At 33.0% G+C, this 19,333-nt stretch overlaps 2 protein-coding genes and 1 long non-coding RNA gene across 5 annotated transcripts; 2 read left to right on the forward strand and 1 right to left on the reverse strand.

Annotated features, from left to right (window-relative positions):
- Positions 1–1,989: 1,989 nt before the first annotated feature.
- On the forward strand, positions 1,990–6,350 carry LOC101263551 (COP9 signalosome complex subunit 8). The gene is made up of 5 exons (XM_004230565.5): positions 1,990–2,212; positions 2,323–2,402; positions 2,506–2,687; positions 4,871–4,978; positions 5,917–6,350. Exons 1-5 carry the CDS (start codon positions 2,129–2,131, stop codon positions 6,054–6,056), a joined length of 594 nt encoding a protein of 197 aa, XP_004230613.1. The 5' UTR covers positions 1,990–2,128; the 3' UTR covers positions 6,057–6,350.
- A 5,652-nt stretch (positions 6,351–12,002) lies between these two features.
- Positions 12,003–18,730, forward strand: LOC138340768 (uncharacterized). Its single transcript, XR_011213600.1, has 2 exons — positions 12,003–12,459; positions 16,700–18,730. It is a non-coding gene; the product is annotated as an uncharacterized lncRNA (long non-coding RNA).
- LOC101262963 (pentatricopeptide repeat-containing protein At2g06000) lies at positions 13,567–18,539 on the reverse strand. Of its 3 annotated transcripts, none has more exons than XM_010316705.3 (4): positions 16,744–18,539; positions 15,725–15,797; positions 14,896–14,972; positions 13,567–14,170 (listed from the first exon to the last, which is right to left on the reverse strand). In XM_010316705.3, the coding sequence occupies exon 1, from the start codon at positions 18,537–18,539 to the stop codon at positions 16,887–16,889; it is 1,653 nt and encodes a 550-aa protein (XP_010315007.1). In that variant the 3' UTR covers positions 13,567–14,170; positions 14,896–14,972; positions 15,725–15,797; positions 16,744–16,886. The 3 variants fall into 3 exon arrangements, with proteins under 3 accessions (XP_010315007.1, XP_069149028.1, XP_019067374.1); XM_069292927.1 differs by having other exon boundaries at positions 15,725–16,381; XM_019211829.3 differs by lacking the exon at positions 15,725–15,797.
- Positions 18,731–19,333: the final 603 nt, after the last annotated feature.

The raw sequence follows: 19,333 nt of genomic DNA on the forward strand, positions 1-19,333 counted from the left end.
AAAACCTTGATTTGAAGATTTCATATCATAATTTTGTATTTTTCAAATATAAAAATTGATGCACAAATTTATATTCTATAACAAAAATATCAATTATTAAATATTTATTACCATTTCTTTGATATTGATATTATTATTATCCTACTAACCTTTAAATCATGTACATCAGTTGTAACTTGTCACTTTTAAGTTCTATCACTAAAATAATTAGATATCATTACTCTTATCCACTTTTAAACCATTTATATTTGAAAAAACATACCCAACATAAATTTATATTTAGAAAATAGTATACTCATACTGAATTTTACTTTATTATTGAACCAAAATTTGTTTCATCTCGTGTTTCTTAATCTAATATACTAAAATTAATTATAAAGTTAAACTGTAATGTCCAAATAAAAATACGTTAGTCAAACATTTTACAAAGTAAATGTCCCAACTATATACTTCAATATCATGTAGTGTTGTCCTTATTTTGGTGTCAATTTTAGTTTTTGTTCTTAAATATGATGTTTTACTAATTTATTCAATATAAATTTTAATACTTTTATCTCACCCACTATAAAAATCCGTAGAACCTAAATTATACGATATAAATTAAATTATATTTTTTTCATAATTTGTTATGATGTTTAAAAACTTGTTATAATTTGTTATGATTTTTTTCATAATTTGTGAAGATAAAGAAATTTGATAGATAATATGGGATGATGACAAGATATGTGTGTAAGTTTTTGTGTGTTATTTAAAAGAAACACATATTATCCCTCCTGGCATACGAGGTATGTGATTTACAATATAGGCTCGTGCAATATTAACATTTTAATATATATATTAATTTATAGTGCCTTCTACGTAGGAAATCATAATACAATCATGGAGAAAAGACATAAAGTTGTCACTGAATTTGTCACGTATTTTTATAAAGACCCTTGAACTTTGAAAGTGTCCTATCTCCCAACAAAACTTTTTAATATCTTTGTAAATGAGCCATTTTGACCCATTTCCTTGTTTGGGTTGTGACCACGCACATAAATCTGTGCTACAATGCTTTCACTGTCATTAACCAGCTTAAAAGTAACACATGTCGCTTTATTTCTTTATTATTAATTATTAATTTGTTTACCTTATCTTTCCCAAATTTAAACTCAAAATAGCCATTGATAGCCACTCTTTATGATTTCATTTTTTTTTCTCTAAAGCAAGATCAGATACACTCTTTTTGACAAATACATAATCTTCTCCTAAAGCAATAATGTAGGAATTCTTTCTCTTTAAATTTTCAATAAAATGGTTTTTTTGGGTGTATCACTAAAAGCATCAGATTCAATTTCATTACTAAAAACAATGAAGAATAAAAGTTTGAGAGTCCTCTCAAATGTTTAACTGAAAATACACTACTCAGGAGGACAATATAATTAAAAAAAGGCCGACATTAAAATTATTTATCAATCTTCAACAAAATTGTATTTCGAAAAAATGACGTACCAATTCAAAATACTTGATTGGAGAAATGATGGCGAGTTGAGGTCCAAGCTTCTCCTCTGCAGCTTTCTTTGCCTTAACTCTAAGTTTTTCCAACTGCTTTCTCCTCTCTCATATGCTGCCTGAGCTCTGTCTTTCCTCTTGTTCTCGAGTTCCTTGAAAGAAAAACAAGAAAATCTGAAAGAATTGGAAAGCTAACTAATAACCAAGGAAAAAAAACATTTTTCTACTTTATAAAAAAATTAGATTGGGCTAAACGGATCAAAAAAAATGAGCATCACGCGCAGTAATCAAGACAAGGAAATGAGTCAAAATGATTCATTTACAAAGATATTAAAATTTTTTATAGAGTGATATAACACTTTCAAAGATAAATTATCTTTATAAAAATATAAAACGAACTTCAGTAATAACTTTATGTTTTTTCTCTACACGTAAACAAGAAACAAGAAACATGTGTCGTGAAAAATGTTAGTATTTTTGTTATTTAGTATCCGGATATGAAAATCACCTTTAAGTAGCCCAAAGGCCCAATAACCAAAAGCCGAAACTATTTAATACATTGTAATTCCGATCACCCAGCGGGGAGTCGGTGACGGAGTAGAAGGAGAATCGACGACGAAAAAAACAGTGCGCTTCAATGGATACTTCTCAACTCAACGAAGCCTTGGCGTCCAGCTTCTACGACAAGATTGCTGATATTTGTGATGATCTCATGCTCCAGGCAATTTCTCCCTATTTTTTTCTCTTTATTTATCGTCTTTCTAGTGTAGTTCTTTCAGTCGATTTAAGAGTGAAACCTAATGTTTCTATTCGCTTTATTTGTATTCATAGGGTGCCGCTGAGGGAATCGAATTTCAAGATGAATGGCCGTACGCGATTCACCTTCTAGGTCATATTTACAGCAATGACATGTAATCTCTTATTTGCAACTTTACTTTGGAATTTTAGGGTTTTAAGTTGGATGATGTTAGGGAATTGATTTAGAATTACATTGTTATTGTTTTACTTTTGCAGTAATAGTGCGCGATTTCTGTGGAAGAAGATACCTGCAGCTGTAAAAGAAGCCCGACCAGAGGTGGTGGCTGTTTGGAGGATTGGGCAGAAACTTTGGACAAGGGACTATGTCGGTGTACATGAGGCTATTCGTGGATTCAGCTGGAGTCCTGAGATTCAGCCCTTTGTGGCTTCCTTTGCAGGCAAGTTTGTTTATCTTTATTCTCCATAGAACAAACGGTAGAGACTTAGTTGATCATCCTTTTTTGTTTAAAATTTGATTGGCTTCATTTAATTCTAGTCGTCTAATCAGTTCTGGTTAGAAGCTTTACATACTGTACTGTATAAGTCCTAGCAACAGCCCAAGATTTGTTTTTGCTTGTCCAATCCATAGGATTATAGGGTTCTGAATGATGAAGATGAAAGAACCCATTGAGTAGGTAAAACGTTGAATATGTGAACAACTAAGACATAGCATCTCTAAGTTATAGTGGTGCAAGAGGAGTGTCACCTCTCGTTTTGAAATAAAAAGGGAGAAGTTAAAGTGAGTGTTGAGATTTTTTACCATTGTCAAAAAATAAAAGTGTTGAGATTATATTTCGAAGGTTCTATCTAGTAAATTTATACTATAGTTGGCATTTGGAAGGAATTAAAATTCTTTTCTGTGCCTGTCAAAAGCATAGAAGGTTTTGCTGCTACAACTAAGAATTGTGACTTATAAGAAGTGCCACTTTGCCAAAGGAGTCTAGCCTCTCTTCTGGGTTAAGATAGAATGTGGATCAAGTAAAGGATTAACAACAAAATTGCCATTGTTGTGAATTAGTAGAATCTATGGATCTGCACAAATCACATAGTTGGGCTGCAGTCAAAGATTAGCTATTGGAGTTTGATAATGGCTTGAGACTACAATGATGTTCTCTGATCTTATCTTGAAGTCTAGTGCCCACTTTCAGGTAATCATCTTAAGTGGGCTGGTAGAATTGTTCTCTACAGGTCAATACATCTTGGTACAACATCAAAAAATTTGAAAATGATATGTTTTGTTAGCAAGGCCATTGGCTGTTTGGTATGAAATAGTCAGTATAAGCAATTATTTAGTATGGGTTTACTTAGGATGTATTTACTGGCGTGATCCCCTGAAAGGAGATCATAATGGTGATGCCTTTCCCAATCACAACGTGTCAATTTCGTTCCTGGTTGATGTCATGATTGTTGGATTGTTGGTTGCAGTATCATCTCCATGCTTGAATCTTGATATGTATGTACTTATTGACCTAGATAATTGTGGATAATGCTCCTATTATGTCTCCCCATCCTATTTTTCTTCGTTGTTGATTTTGCTGTGTGTTCTTTTTTTGTCAATTACTCCTTATATGAGTTGGACGAGCTTAATTGGTTCTTTGTTTTCCGCATGCGCAACTTTGACAAGGCGTTTTATTTACTAAAACAAGGACTGTATACTCTTTCTTTGTACACCATTTACTGATGGTGAATTAGTTGGAGTCTTGGGTTGTTTTAATTATTGGGTAACTCTCCAGATTCATTGAATTTATTATATACTTGACTTTGGGAAGATAGCTATTGAGGAAAAATATCTTTCCACATATAAAGGATAATTTGGCATGTAACTTTCTACTAATAAGACACACAGTAATACTAATTCCATCATATTGCTTTCATCCCACCTATATAAAAAACAAAACTATACTACTACATTTTGGTGAGAGGTCAAGGATTAAGTGATAAACTGATGTAGACATATACCAAAAAGATTAAGTGATTACTCAATCTATGTTGAAATGTTCTGTCTGGAGGATTGGTTATGGACCTGTGGTAGACAAAGCAGCATAAATGAAGTTGTTTTCAGACCATGCTGATGGAGAGGAGCGCAACAGAATTTTCAGCATGCTTAGTTCCGACTCTAGGATCTTCTGTTGTGGTTAGAAGTAAATTAGTTTAGTACTATTTTTGTGTTTTGTAATTCATGCAGCATTATATTTTTGTGACGTCAGGTGAAACTATACTTCACCAAATTATTATTTTCTTCTGCCATATTAATTGGGGCTGTATTTGTAAGAAAATAAAATGATTGTTAGCACATTATTGTAGGGGGTGGTGGTTACATATATCCTTAATTTAAGTTGGTTATTTGTTTAAATATTAGACCACATTGCTGGGGAAATGTCCGAATAGTTGCTAGCAATTTTTTAAGAAAAGCTTTTACACAAATCTGTGAAGGGAGCCATATAATGTAAACATAAACTTGAAGAAGTTCTTGTGCCCCATTGTTTTCTTTGTGGTTTTTCTATACAGGACGCATAGATATACATGTGGGTACTTATTTTGCTGTATATTTGATTTTCATATCATTTTCATCCTTCTGCAGAATTATACAGAAAAAGGATGTTCGAGCTCCTTCTTTCCGCTTATTCAACCATTAGCACACAAGACTCAGCTCACTTCCTGGGAATGAATGAAAATGATGCTACAAACTGTAAGTTTTTATCTACAGCGTGCATGCTTGTAGTCGTAAAGTTCTTTTTTGTGTACATAAGAGGACTAAATGAACTAGTGTCTGTCATAAGGAATCCTTGTTGTGTCTGCAAGGAGAATCGTCTCCATTCTCTTCATTGTCTAGCAGACTATAATTTGGACTTGATTGGTCAGGTATCCTTTCACCTTTCACCTTTAAAAGTCATGCTAAAATGTTACTTTCTAAACCTTCTGAAAAGGCTCTCTCATATCTCAAACTCTGCTCTTTGATGTGTTGGTAGTTGTTCCTTTATCAATTTCACACCCCTGGCGGGGGGAGTTTCTTAACATCTCCTTTAGTTCCTCTGATAGGATTAACCGATACATCTGGGATGCCCATCAATTCAGCAATTAGGCTAATAAATTGTCCTAATTTTTCCACTTATGAAAAAAAAAGAGTCCTAATTTTTCCAAATTCAACTTTCCATTAATCTTAATTATCCTAATGAGGCTATCTAATCTTGCAGTTGGCACTTCCATTAATGATCAATTTGAACTTTCTGATAGAGAACAAGTGAACTGATTAGTTTTGGAGTCATACACTGGTCTAAACTGTAATTTGGAAAAAGCTAATCTTATCAAAAGTAACATTGTCTTCGATTTTCCGGCAATGAAGTGAATTAATAGTACTTCCAACTTTCATGTAGCTCAACTTTAATAGCAATCTCTTTGGTGGATTGAAGGTGATTATTGAGTTTGAAAGGGTATGTAAGATAATTCTAATATCAGATCGATTTGTTTGAAGCGGTTAACTAATTAAAATAGGTTCACATACAAATGTTAAGAAGCACATACAGTGAATTCTTTCAAATGCATATCCATTTATCACTGCATCCCAACCACAATATGTTCATAAGTTTTCACTGTTTGGTAACAATAAGTTTGTCGTCTCCCTTTCAGATGTGCTGCAACAGGGTTGGGCTTTGGATTCGGCATCTCAAATGCTTACTGTGAAGAAACAAGCAGTTCTAACAGAACAGAAGTTAGACCCCAGTAAATTACAGCGCTTGACTGAATATGTCTTCCATCTGGAGCACTAAACTGTGTGCTGACTCTGCCATTAGGTGCTTTTCTTACTCAAAATGGTTGAAGAAATTAGCTTGCTAAATTTTATAGCAACAGATCTAAGCATGGATTTACTACCATGAAAGTCGAGAAGAGTACAGTTTTTGAGAAAATTTCTTTGTTAAGGGGCATTAGTAGATATTAAACAATGTTGAACGATCTTCTTTTATTTTAATTTTCATTTTTTCTATTAAGATTCTCCATTCCGTTCCCTGCTCTGGTGGATGTATTTTGAACATTTTGCATGGAAGAGCTTCAGGTTCCATTCATTCCTTTGAACAAGTATGTTATGCATATAGATACACTAGCCAAAACACCCATCCAGTTCCCAAACTGAGTTTTCTCACCGAGTCAGCATTACATAATACGGCAAAAACATGTGTTTCTATATACACTGAAGCTTTCAAAACATTTTGGCCAAAAATAATGGTGTGAACATCAAGCAGGCTTGTAACCAGGATACGCACTCACATTTTATATATAAGTTCTGCTTACGGTGATGCCCGCTGAAATTTTGTTATCGTCGAGTGAATCATCTCCTCCTACATTGGGGTCGATCACCATCCTCAGCAGCACTGGCCAATAAAACTGTCCCATTACACCTGTAACGTTAACTGCCCGGAGGTAATTATACGTTACATCTGGGAAGCTTGCAAGAATTTCATTAACAGTGTCCCAAGGAACCCAATCTAGCAATTCACCAGAAAGATCACCAGGTACGTCACTATGAACTTAAAACTGAAGCTCTAGTGAGTAAGAAAATAAGAAAGTGTGCGCAAAGAGCCCATGCAACCTCGACTAGTTCAGATAGGTAAAGACGTTTAAGGCATTTAAGAGCGGAGGGAAGCTTAGTTGGTACTTCACCTGGTCCTGCAAACATAAACTAGCTAGGCAGGAAGAAAATGTCAAAAGAACAGGATGGTTTAGAAATTGGTCCTGCATGAAGGGCCAAAAGGTGATAGATAGAAAACGTTAGTGAATCGAACTGTAGGTTCCCCCAAGTGTTTGATCAAGCTTCAGCTGTGACAGTCTACACCAATTATATCTCCACTTCTTCGATAAGATACTTGTCCGCAAACACAAAAGTATCTCATCTTACTAAGTACATCAAGAAGTAAACAAATTCTTTTCTCCATTAGGAGTCGTCATATGCCAGAAAAATCTGCAGAAAACACGAAAGGTAAGAAGTCGCTTAGGTACATGTTTTCTAAGTCTACTAAACCACAAACAGAACCATAGGCGTATGCAGGATTTCAAAAAGAGGGGTGCAAACTATTACGAAATAATGGACATGAGATATGAATTTGATCGATTTAATCTTTAGGTTCTTTTTATCAATGAATCTGTTAAACTTTAAAAATTATAGGTTCAATATTATTTTTTTAATATATTCAAATAGTACTAATTTCTATATATATAGCTATATTTCCTACTAAAGGTATTGAAATCGGTTGAACTTCATCTTGATTGTATGCTATAATATCATCTAGTACTACAAGTTTTAATATACACATTAGGTGCAAAAATTAAATAAATTACACTACTACAAATATAGGAATTTCTACTACTTAGTTAGAGACGTTTGATTTAAATTTCTTAAAAGAGGTGCACCTGATATTAATCACACTTCGCATTATATATACTTCAAGTATAAGTTCACACATTTATATTTAGATATTTTTTTTGAAAATTGTTACAACACTACTATATACTTGTTCACTTTTTCTTTTTTTAGTTCTTCTTAATTATTTTTTCATTTTAACAACTGAGAAAGTACAATCTAGGAAGGAGAACATGCATTCACTCAAATATTGCTTTTCTGCAGAACTTAAATATTCAATTTGAGCTGCATTTATTATATATACCCAGAAAATAAAAATAAACTCTTGATTTCAAAAATTCTATAGAACTAGGATAAAAACAAACAAACACATGAGTTATGTTAACAATGAAGAAAAAAAAGAGAGAAATTGAAGATGAATTAACCTGAGGGTGAAACTTTTTGATTTATGAAGTGCTCCTAAATGGCTAATCCAATTGTATTTTAATTAAATAAATTGGGAATGAAGTTGTGATTGACACCACATAGAGTAGAAAGAATAAATTCCACAAAAGAAAATAAGTAGTACTAATACTTAACAATCTTTCCGCGCGTTGAATTGTTTATTATGTTTTGATTATCACATTATTTTATTATTAATTTTGGCTTTTTGTTGTTAGATTTTGCTTCATGTATTGTTCATTTTTACTATATTTTAATTATCACATTATTTTATTATATTAATTTCGAATTCTTATTATTAAATTGTATTTGAGCTAAAAATGTCTTTCAAAAACAATATCATTTTTATAAAATAATGAGTATATTATTATTATTATTATGGTTGAGAAAAACACCAATAAAATGTTGATGGTCTTAAATTTTTTTTTGAAAAATAGTTGAAAGAAGTTGAATATTGAGAAGCCCTACTTCAAACGTCATTACAAGATCATAGAATATCAAATAATAAAAGAATTAAGATACAGAGAAAGTGAAGAGCGTCTGTTCGAAATTTATCAATTTAAATTTCGATTAAATTTAAATCGCACATTATAAAATCTATTCTAAATGCTTTCAATAAAAAAAAAATCATATTTAAACTCAAATTCAAAACTTATAGCTAAAAATGAAATAGTTCTATCATCTAAAAAATAGTACTGCTAACTGCTAAATTTATACCATTTTATCCACTATTTCTCCATTTGAATTCACCTCTGGATAATACTTTAATCTAATATTAATCAGGTCAAAACAAACTAAATTAGATATGAATAGAATGAACACAACATTATTATTCTTAAAGAAGAGTCATTTATAGACCGTATAAATTAAACATGAGATTATCAAGTAATTAATTAAGAATGATCGTATATCATGGAAAACATTTTATATTATACCAAAATATACTTACATTTCAACATTCTTTTTATTCTTTCTATTACTTGAAACTTCTTTGATTGTTATATTCGTATTAAAATCTTTTTTCGTGAGAAAACTCCAATTAAATACATCTTCAACCGGTGAGAGCCTATCAATACACTTCAAAAACAAGAAAAGCAACTTGATGAACTGTAAATCAAAAAAGCTGTAACATTTTTTTTTTTACTTTGTTTGTCAAATAAAATACTATATTACTAGAAACTTATTCAAAATACTTATATGCAACTCTTCAATTAAATTTTACATACTTATTAAGATAAATAAATGAACCTCAGTCATTTGGTTACTAATTTTAAGATTGTATATATATAAATACACACATATCAATATCGTAATTATTATACGTACATAAAAATTCTTCGATGACCCATAATCATCGATCAATAACATATGAAACTCATGAATGTATATTTTTGATGATATTAAACTAATATGCATAAACGGCAAGCTTCAATAAAATTATTATCTGTGAAATAGTGGAATTGATCAGATGAGGGAGAATATATACGCAGGTTCTCCATTAAACCACAAACCACACATTCAGAAGCCAGAAGGAAGGAGTACGTCGATTATGATTCATTATTTTTAACGTCTCTAATTCAAAATCGAATATATTTATAATAATTTCTAAAATTCACGACTTCCGATGATATTAAAACTATACAATATCTATTGTTCAAGCCATTAAGGAAACAAAAGTAATTGGTAATTAACCTGATTATTTGAGTTGTCGTCTCCGTCGTCTCCGCCGCTGAACTGAAAAGGCCGCAACGCCACCTTCATCTCCGGCTGCATTCTCTTGCTTTTCGCCATTGACGATCAAATTAATTACGAAACTACCCCTAAAGTTTTTTATTTGTTATATTTAAGTCCTATTGGCTCCATGTTCAAATATAGTTGCTATATCTTTAGCCATGTCTATAAATTTTCTAGTGAATATAACAAATATTTTCTTTTATATTTAGGGCCTTCTCATAAATTTTGAAAAAATCCATATTTATTGATCTGATATGAATGTAAAACATATACATTTATATATAAAATGGAATTAATTTTATACTTCTTCAATATGATTAGTTTTGACCCTTAGTTTACATTATTATCATTAAAAATATGATTAAATGCTGCAGAAATTAACGTACTGGTAACTTAGACAATAGTACGTGCATGCACGCTAAAATTATCATCGTTTATCCGTAATATATATATATATATATATAAACACTTCTACAGTAGTTTTAATAGCAACAAATAAACAATAACAATAATTATACATCATCAATCTCATTGAGATTTATCGTATGTGTAGTCACTATCATTTTTGCTTTATTTGTTATGTATTTCAATAAACAACAACAACGCATTAATTCACGACTAGCTATATCAACATTCACTATCGTAAATACTCTATTACTATCCATAATATCTCAATATATTTCATGTATATTCTAATGGCTATATATACCTTTCACATACTTAAAGTATCTGCTTGGGTACAAAAACAATCCACTAGTTAATTATTTTTTCCTTTTACATTCTTACGTGAGAAGTCACAAGATCGATTTGAACTCCTATCAATGCTTTTTAGTTGAGGTTGTTGCATCACACTTTGCTTAGTGTAAGTTACATTACCTGTATCGTCTGCAAATCACAAATTTAACTAATGCATATTTAAAAGATAATAATTAAGAATTTATGAAGTCCCAAAAATTCTTTTGTTTATAGTTATAATAAAAGCAGGATTCTTCTACAATAACTTCAGCCACATGTGAGGAGGCCATTCAAGGAAGAAAAAAGACTAAATAATAGACTGAGTCCCCATAACGGCAAGGGGGTGCGGACCGTCCATGCCGCCTTACCATATATATAAACTAAGGCTCCATTCAATTACTTAAAGGTTATAATATTTTATTTTTTTTGATTTTTCGTACTCATAGAGATTTAACTATATTTAAATTTGCACCCGAAAAATTCACAATAAAAGATAAATCACACCTTGACTAAAGCAATTTTGTACCCAAAATAAGATTTAAATTTGAAATACTCATAATTAATTTTGAGTATCGTCTTTCTGCTTCAAACAATAATATTTCATCAATACCCAAATGATCTCTTTCTCTCTTTTTCTTCACTACAAGAAGGGGAAACGATCATCATATTAGCACATATAAGCTTGAGTTTTTAAAGGTAAAACTCATTTCAAGATTCCACCAAGTAGGATTTTACGGAATATGTTATTATTGTTAAGTTTTTAAAAGTTCAAGACATAAATTGAGGGGGAAATGAGCTGTGATTCCGACTCATGCGTTGTTGATCAAACTCTCAAAAAGCTTTTTTTAAAAAAAAATAAAATAAAAAATAATCTAACTTGATGTAATTGTCTGATCAATTTCTTGATAATCAACATTACGTCCAAATTTAAATGCCTTTTGATTGGCTTTTAATTCATGTAGAACAAGTAATAATCATAAAATTAAACGAATTTAGATAATCAATAACATGTGCTATTCAAATTAACTTCCAGTATTTTGATTTTATTAATTTGCTAATGTCAGAAAGTTGAATTCAATCTGCAAGGTTTAACAAGAATATTCTAGAACACTCGAGAATCTCCCCCATTGAGTAACCCCAATCCACCCAATCAAACAAATGCACATATCATGATCATGAACATGAACAATCAGTTAATTAGATAAAGGATAATTTTTTTAAAAAAAGCAAAAGTAAAAATTGGTGACAGGAGGAAAAAGGAATTACAAATTGGAATCAAACTCTTATCAACACTATGGAGATAAAACTTTAAGTAATCAATAAACCGATCTACTGATATTTTCCAGTTAAAGCGATAAATAACTAGATATACTGCACCAAAAATATCTACAATAATGTTTATTGATGTCGTTCGATGGATATATATATACACAAAATAATTTACATATAATTTTTTTTTGGCTATCAGGATTTAAACTTGCGATGTTTATTCTTAAGGATCAAAGGTTTTGTAACCTGATAAAGTGCAGCGACGGATCGGAACTTCCTTTTCTTAGGAGGAGAAGCTTCGTCGAAAATCTCTTCCATATTCACGGCTGCTGACGATGATACGTCCGCCGTATCGCCGACGCTTTCTTCTTCTCCGTGCTCCCTTTCTACGATCACTACTCTTGAACTGTCGCCGGCGTTATGGTAAATTTCACGGCTGCTATCGGAATCTCCGCTAAGCTGAATAAGCTGCAACGCCGCGTTCATCTCCGGCTCCGTCAGTTTTTCTGGTTCTGTTTGAATTCCTCTATTTTTCACCGTTGATTTCTTCATTTTATGGCAGGTCGGTGTTTGGTTTTGCGGGGAGATTGAAGGGGAAGGAACTTTTGTGGGGAGCTATTTGTAATTCCTCAGCTGAGGTGAGTAATGACGAAAATATCTTTGAAGTAAGCATATTTACTTAAGGCTTGTTTTATTAATTAAGTAATTGCTAGTTTCAGAGATTTTTTTAGGGACAGGATTGTAATTTACGCAATTCTTTTGGTCTTTTTCTTTTTTTTTTGGGTTATGATCTGGTCATACCTTTTGCCCTACGTTAAGTTTAAACCATAAGCTATTTGAACAAAAGCAAGAGTTTGAATGATCCAAAACCAAGGTGGAAAACTTTATTACGTGTTTTCTTTTTAATTTTTAAAATTTGTATAAAGTTGAAATCAGAAAATTAAAATAAAGGAATATTTCACAGAAGAATTTCGTTTTATACTTGTAAGTCATATATAATTTGTGTCAATCGTATAATATGTAGTAAAAAAACTTAAGCAAGGTGCGATTGGTTTGCAAGGTAAAGTAGTTCCCACTATTTGGCAAAGCAAACAACGTCACAACTCTGTTTAGGTAACTCAGGAGGTATATATCACCTAAAACAACGTGTAACAGACAAATGGATTTTGTTTGGATTTGTTCATAGGGTATTAATAGTGCCAACGTATCAGACTTTAGACATCACATCACATCAATTTCTTTTTAATGGTTTTCTTTTACGTCACATGAGTGTTTGTGTGTAAACATTAGTACATTACTAAGTCTTTTTTTTTAATACGAAGGCGTTTGAGTTAATTTGTGCTTATTATATTGGATATTTATTACCTTCCACGGCATAAATACTAAATACTTTAATCTATTAAAGTTAGATAAATGAAAAAAAATCATATGATATTTTTTTGTACATGTCCTACAAATTTAGGAAGCATTAATATTGGAGATAGGCAGTAGGCTGGCTTCGACCAATTAAACATGTGAAACAAAATGTTTTCGTTTCCTTCTTTAGTGAGGAAGGACTTGGGCTAGGCTGGTCCATAAATAGTGAGAGAAGTGGGGAGATGGTAGAATTTTCTGTGTAAGTGAAACATCGAACTTACAAAATTATAATCTATCAAACTGTGACATTAAATCTGGAGCTTGACTTTAACCGGAAAATCAGAGCATAAAGCGTCTACTTGATGAGCAGGAGTAGCAAATAAAGAAAGTTTCACGCGGGAGGAAGTTCTGTTCTCTTTATGAGAAAGGTAGATACAAATCTTGAAAAAAGCCCAACATAAATGATAAACGTTCAGGGGGCAGAAAATTTGGCACCCTGTAGCCTTTGTATATATTGCTAAGTGGTAATAAACTTATAAAGACAGATCAAACGAGCATTGCTTGGGAAGAGTGATACTGATCTTCGTTATAAATATGGAAATGTAAAGATCACAACAGCACTTGTGCACTACGTCTCAAATGGACATGTATATGGCCTGATTTCACTATCCAGTGGTGACAAGATTGTTACTTACATAGAACTCTCATCACATCAATGTACACAAGAGGCGGATGAAGGTTAATTTTCTTGTTTAGCCTGTTGATCATATACGCATTCTGTCCCTTGAATCTCAACAGTGAATTTAACCAATGAATATGCAAAGCTTCAGGGATGAGCATAGCCAAGTTTCCTCCTCAACCCAGACAACTTGATACGTGTCTTGGTTGGGTGTTAATGAGATGTCTGCCCTTGGGATGTTCACTCTGTATCACTTGGCATCGGGGCTGAGGATAGAACACTTCCTTCCTCGACCCCAGTCATCGTGTCTCCACCTGCAAGGTTCGAAAATAGTCTTGTTAGGCATTTGATAAGATGCAAGTACCATACTTTATACAACATTAATGGTAACACGGCATTATGCCCCACAAAAACCCAAGAACAGAAATTCAGTATGTAAACAAGGGAATGCATACAAAAATCGATCTGTCATTTCATAATCAGACAAACTTCTGTATGGCAACTATTTACGTCCATCAGAAGGCATTGTATTTAGCAGGTGGGCATAGCATTATTGCAGATTATTAAGGTTGACTGAGATGAATTTAGATGGTGAGACATAGTTATTGAGGATACATATAGCCAAACAACTTGTTTGGGACTAGGGCTTAGTTGTTTAAATCAAAAAATACCAAAGGTTGTGTAAGACTATCAATTTTGTTTTTGGGGACTTCAAAACCCTTATTGATTGAGAACTTTGCGCGACAAACACTCATCAACATTAACACTTGGTATAAACAAATACACTACTTTTTTATTCAACAAGTTGAAACCAATTATTTTTCTATTTGCCTACATCTCCCATAATTAGATTCAACTGGTTGATCATAAAAGTTATGGGCAAATATCCCAACACAGATCTTCAGAAAGGACTTTTTCCATTTATTATTACAATTTTCGACGGTGAGAACATTTGATTGGCATTCCCACATGCGGAGAAACTTCTTCCAAATCATTTGTGTGGAGAAAAAACAATCAAACATCTATAAAAGGTACTTACATAGCCCCAGCTTGTGAGGAGAATAATCTGAGACCTGTCAACTTTTGAAGATCTTGTCTAAACCCAGAAAAGACAACCTGAAAGAAACAAAATGGAACAGGAACATAAGCAAGACCACAGGCACAGCAGAAGTTTGAAGAAAAGAAACAAGCAGGCTCTAGCATCCAAGTTACAGAGGAGTAAAGATAGAAAGGTTGAATAATTTAAACACAGATCTGCTGATAATGCATCTTCCAGAATGAGAACGACAAGGTGAAGAGGCCAACACTGATATAAAGACAAAAACAATAAGGAGAAGTGCGATGAAATACAAAATAATCACCATTTACATAGTTAGTGTAACCATTTACTCTAGATTACATGGCTGGGATAGCTGACAGGTAATAACTCACAAGAAGTAGACATTTAAACACAAAATAAAATGCATCTTTCAGCTGATACTTGACTGACATAATATGGAAGGAGGGCTTAAATGACCTTTGAGACAGCAAATTAATTTGCTGTTAACTATGACCAATTAAAGATCATATGATCAACCTTATAAGATGGTAACCCAATTACTGTTGCTACTTAGGAAAGAGAGAAAAGGCCACCGGCCCTAGAAAGTAATGGGAGTGACACATGACATCTTACCATAATAGTAAAAAGGGAAATGATGAAGAAAGAGTGTAAGTGCATTTGAACTCTATAAAGTCGGCAAATGTGAATTCTAAAAAACACAAGTAATTTTAGACAGTTCTCATTCATTTTGGAATGTCAACTGACTGCTTAATGGTGGAGTAAATCAAGTTGATGTTATGGTCAGTAGTACTTCAAAGGTTAAGCTTACCTACATCGAGGACGTCAACCAATATTATAAAAGATGCCAATATGCGCTGGATGTGCGGGACAACTCCCAGCAGCTGTCACCAAAAAGGTTGTTGGACACAGTCAAATTGAGAAACAGAAGAACAAAGTCAATACTCATATGTTATAGTTGAAAATCAAACAAACAAGAAAAAACTGTTTAGCTGAATTTCTGTAAAAACTTGAAGATGAACAAAACATGCACGTTCTTAGCAGCTTCAAGAGCCTTCTCAAGAAAGCCCTTTAATCTGCAGACCAAATTCCTTCACACCACTGATAACAATGTACAAAAATGACAACGTAGTATAAAAGTTTCTCACAAGACTTTCAACAAATAAACATTGTTCTTCATACAAAACATGCACGTTCTTAGCAGCTTATGTACAAAAATGACAACGTAGTATAAAAGTTTCTCACAAGACTTTCAACAAATAAACATTGTTTTTCATTGCATATTTAATTTCCCATTTCAGTTCTTCTCACTCAAAAAACTCTTCAAATCTTTCCCACCAGCCTCCCATTATTACACTATTCCATGGTAGCTTAGCTGATTTTCATGGACTGCTTCCTTTTTTAAAAAAAGAGAAGGCATTAGTTCCATGTACAATCCTTAAGTTTCTGATAGTTATCCATCAAAATCCTGTCAAAATGATGGAACCCTATCAGACTATCAGATGACATAACAAAAGCTTAACACAAGATAACCTGGGTAAACTCATGAAAAGGTAAGAAGGCATCTTCTTGTTTTCTTTCTTTTGTTTGTTTTTATGGCCAGTTTTCTTTTCTCAAAATGAGGGAGCTTATAACCTGAAGAAATTAGAGGGACACATGTAATGCTTCTCATGCTAATGATGAATTAAACTAAAGATCTTAGAAATGCAGGTCTCATAAGTTTGTAAACTAAAGGGTTCCTTCCTGTTAATTCAACAAATGACACATTTGTGAACTTATCAAACAGGTTAACAAAACTACCAGATTGGGTAGTTGTTTGGAGCTTCTCACCTTACAGAAACGACGATGACCATGATGCTTGAGCTTGATATAAATATGCTGAAGCAATCTTCTCAAGTCCTGAAGCACTTCAAGGGAACAACGATTCACATGTCGCTAAAGCAGTGCCAACGGAACCAGGTATTTTTTTTAAATTAAACAGCCACTGGGATATCCAAACTTGTCCGGAATGGTATAAATAGCTTTGAAGGTGATAAATCAGGATTCAAGTCTTTTGATGGAATGAGCCTTACTTTATAAGCTTCCTTTACCATCCCAGCTTTTAGAAGGCATGATGTCAAGCAACTTATTGTGATATCATCTGGGACACAACCCAAAGACAGCATCTTATCAAAAATGGCCAAAGCTTCAAGCATTCTTCCTTTCATGCAATGCCCAAGAATGAGAATGGTGAAGGTGATTTTATCATGACAGCACCCTTTGCTCTCCATTTCTGCTGCAATGACATTTGCTTCGCTCAAATTACCAGCCTTGCAAAACCCATCAAGCACAGGGTTGTATACAAATGGTTGGGGGACAATATCATCCCTCGATTTCAATTGCCTCAATAATTCCCGAGCTTCATTTAATCTATTCTCCTTGCTCAAAGCACTGATAAGAACAGAAAAAGTATATAAGTTTGGAGACAAATTTCTACTGTTCATGTCATCCCATAGCTTTAAGCCCTGATCTAATTCTCCAGTCCGACAATAACCGTCAATGAGAGAAGTGAAGGTAACAACATCTGGAGGGTAACCAACAGCACACATCTTCCCATACATTTTTATAGCAGAAAACATGTCTCCTATCTTGCCAAAACCATTAATAAGAATGTTAAAAGTAACTAGATTTGGACTAATACCATAAGTAATCATTTCATCCATCAGATTTATAGCCTCATCCATCCTGCTCAACTTGCAGTAACCAGAGATAAGAGAAGTATATGTCACAACATCAGGTGACAGTCCATCTTGTAACTGAAGATTTCCTAACAGACCTTGCGCTCTGTTTACTTGACCAACAGCACACAACCCATTTATAAGAGTGTTATAAGTAACAGTATCAGGGGAACAACCAAAACTTCCCATGTCATTGAAAAACTCAAATGCCTTGTCAACTCCTCCAACTCGACAAAGCCCACGAATCACAGTGTTAAAAGTGCAGGTATCTGGGAACAATCTCTCTGACCTCAAAATATGATGTTTGAAAAAATCAACAGCTTCATCTACCCTACTTCGTTTCATTAACAAACTCAAAAGACTATTATGTACAAAAGGTCTAACAATACTACCTTCCTCCCTACCTAACTCAGCTTGTGAAATCAAAATTTCTTTGGCAATCTCAAACTTGCCCGCATTTGCAAGTGCTAATACAACACTTTCCAAAATCGAATTTTCTAGTAAATACCCATCAGCTTTCATATACTTAAACACTAACATAGCGGAATCATGAAACCCCATCTGAGAAAGTGACCTCAAAAGCAAATTAAAACTCCCAATACAATGAATAAGATTCAGATTGATCCTAGTACACTGTAAAAAACGAAATGCCAATCTGGGGTTATTCAAATTGGTATTAATATGGTGAATAACGGTGAAAGCAATATGTGGGTCCAAATTTTGACGAAAATAATCAGAACCGAATACATCAAGCGATTGAGAATGGTGAAAACAGAGGAGACATACAACTTTAGTAAACCAAACCGCTTCAGGTCCAGGTCCGTATGATGGGATAGATTTTGAAGAAGTGAGACCATGAAATCGAGCAATGAGGGAGATATTGGACGCCCGTTGAACCCACAAGGGCATTATCTCCAGTCGCCGATAGTAGGGGTTTGAATCGATCTTAGATTTAGAACCCGTTTTTTAGTCATACCATTTCCGGTACCGGAGGTGATAATATATATTGAGGTTTAGGGTTTTGGAGGAGGAGACGGCGGCCGGAAAAAAGACTCAGTGGCGTCAATGATAAACGCAGGCTAATGTCAAATGTTAAACGCAGTGTGACAATCCCTGATCCCTACTTCTTTATTTTCCCATTCTACTCGATGTCTCACTTACTACAATTTAAATAGATTTTTACATTTTTATATTTTTTCTTGTAAAATGTAAATATATATTTTTTTTAAAAAAAAATGTGATGAACTACTAAACTAAACCAATGGATGTTTGCCATGAGTATTTCGAAGAAAATATTTATATATTTTTATAGTGGAAAATATAATATTTTTTGTTTTTGGACATTGAGTTGTGTTTGGCTACGAAACAAAAATTAGAAATTAATTTTTTAAAATATGAATAATTTAAAGTGAAAATAATTTTTTTGTTCGAAGTCTAGCTCCATAAAAAAAAAGATCAAATATCTCATTATCTCCATGATAATATTTTCAAACTATAACAGTCTTATACTAAATTATGTTTTTGTTGATAATATATTGAATGTATTTTTTATTATGATTCGAATATTTTTATTTAACTTTCACTTGTAATTTTTGTTTTTGTTATTTTTACTTCTTTTTTTTGGCTATTTTTATCTTGACATGAGGGTATTGAAATCTATTGTCCTATGGGTATTGGAATCTATTGTCCTATCTCTGAGGTAC

This window comes from Solanum lycopersicum, chromosome 1 (genome assembly GCF_036512215.1).
Source record: "Solanum lycopersicum chromosome 1, SLM_r2.1".
NCBI classification, from domain to species: domain Eukaryota; kingdom Viridiplantae; phylum Streptophyta; class Magnoliopsida; order Solanales; family Solanaceae; genus Solanum; species Solanum lycopersicum.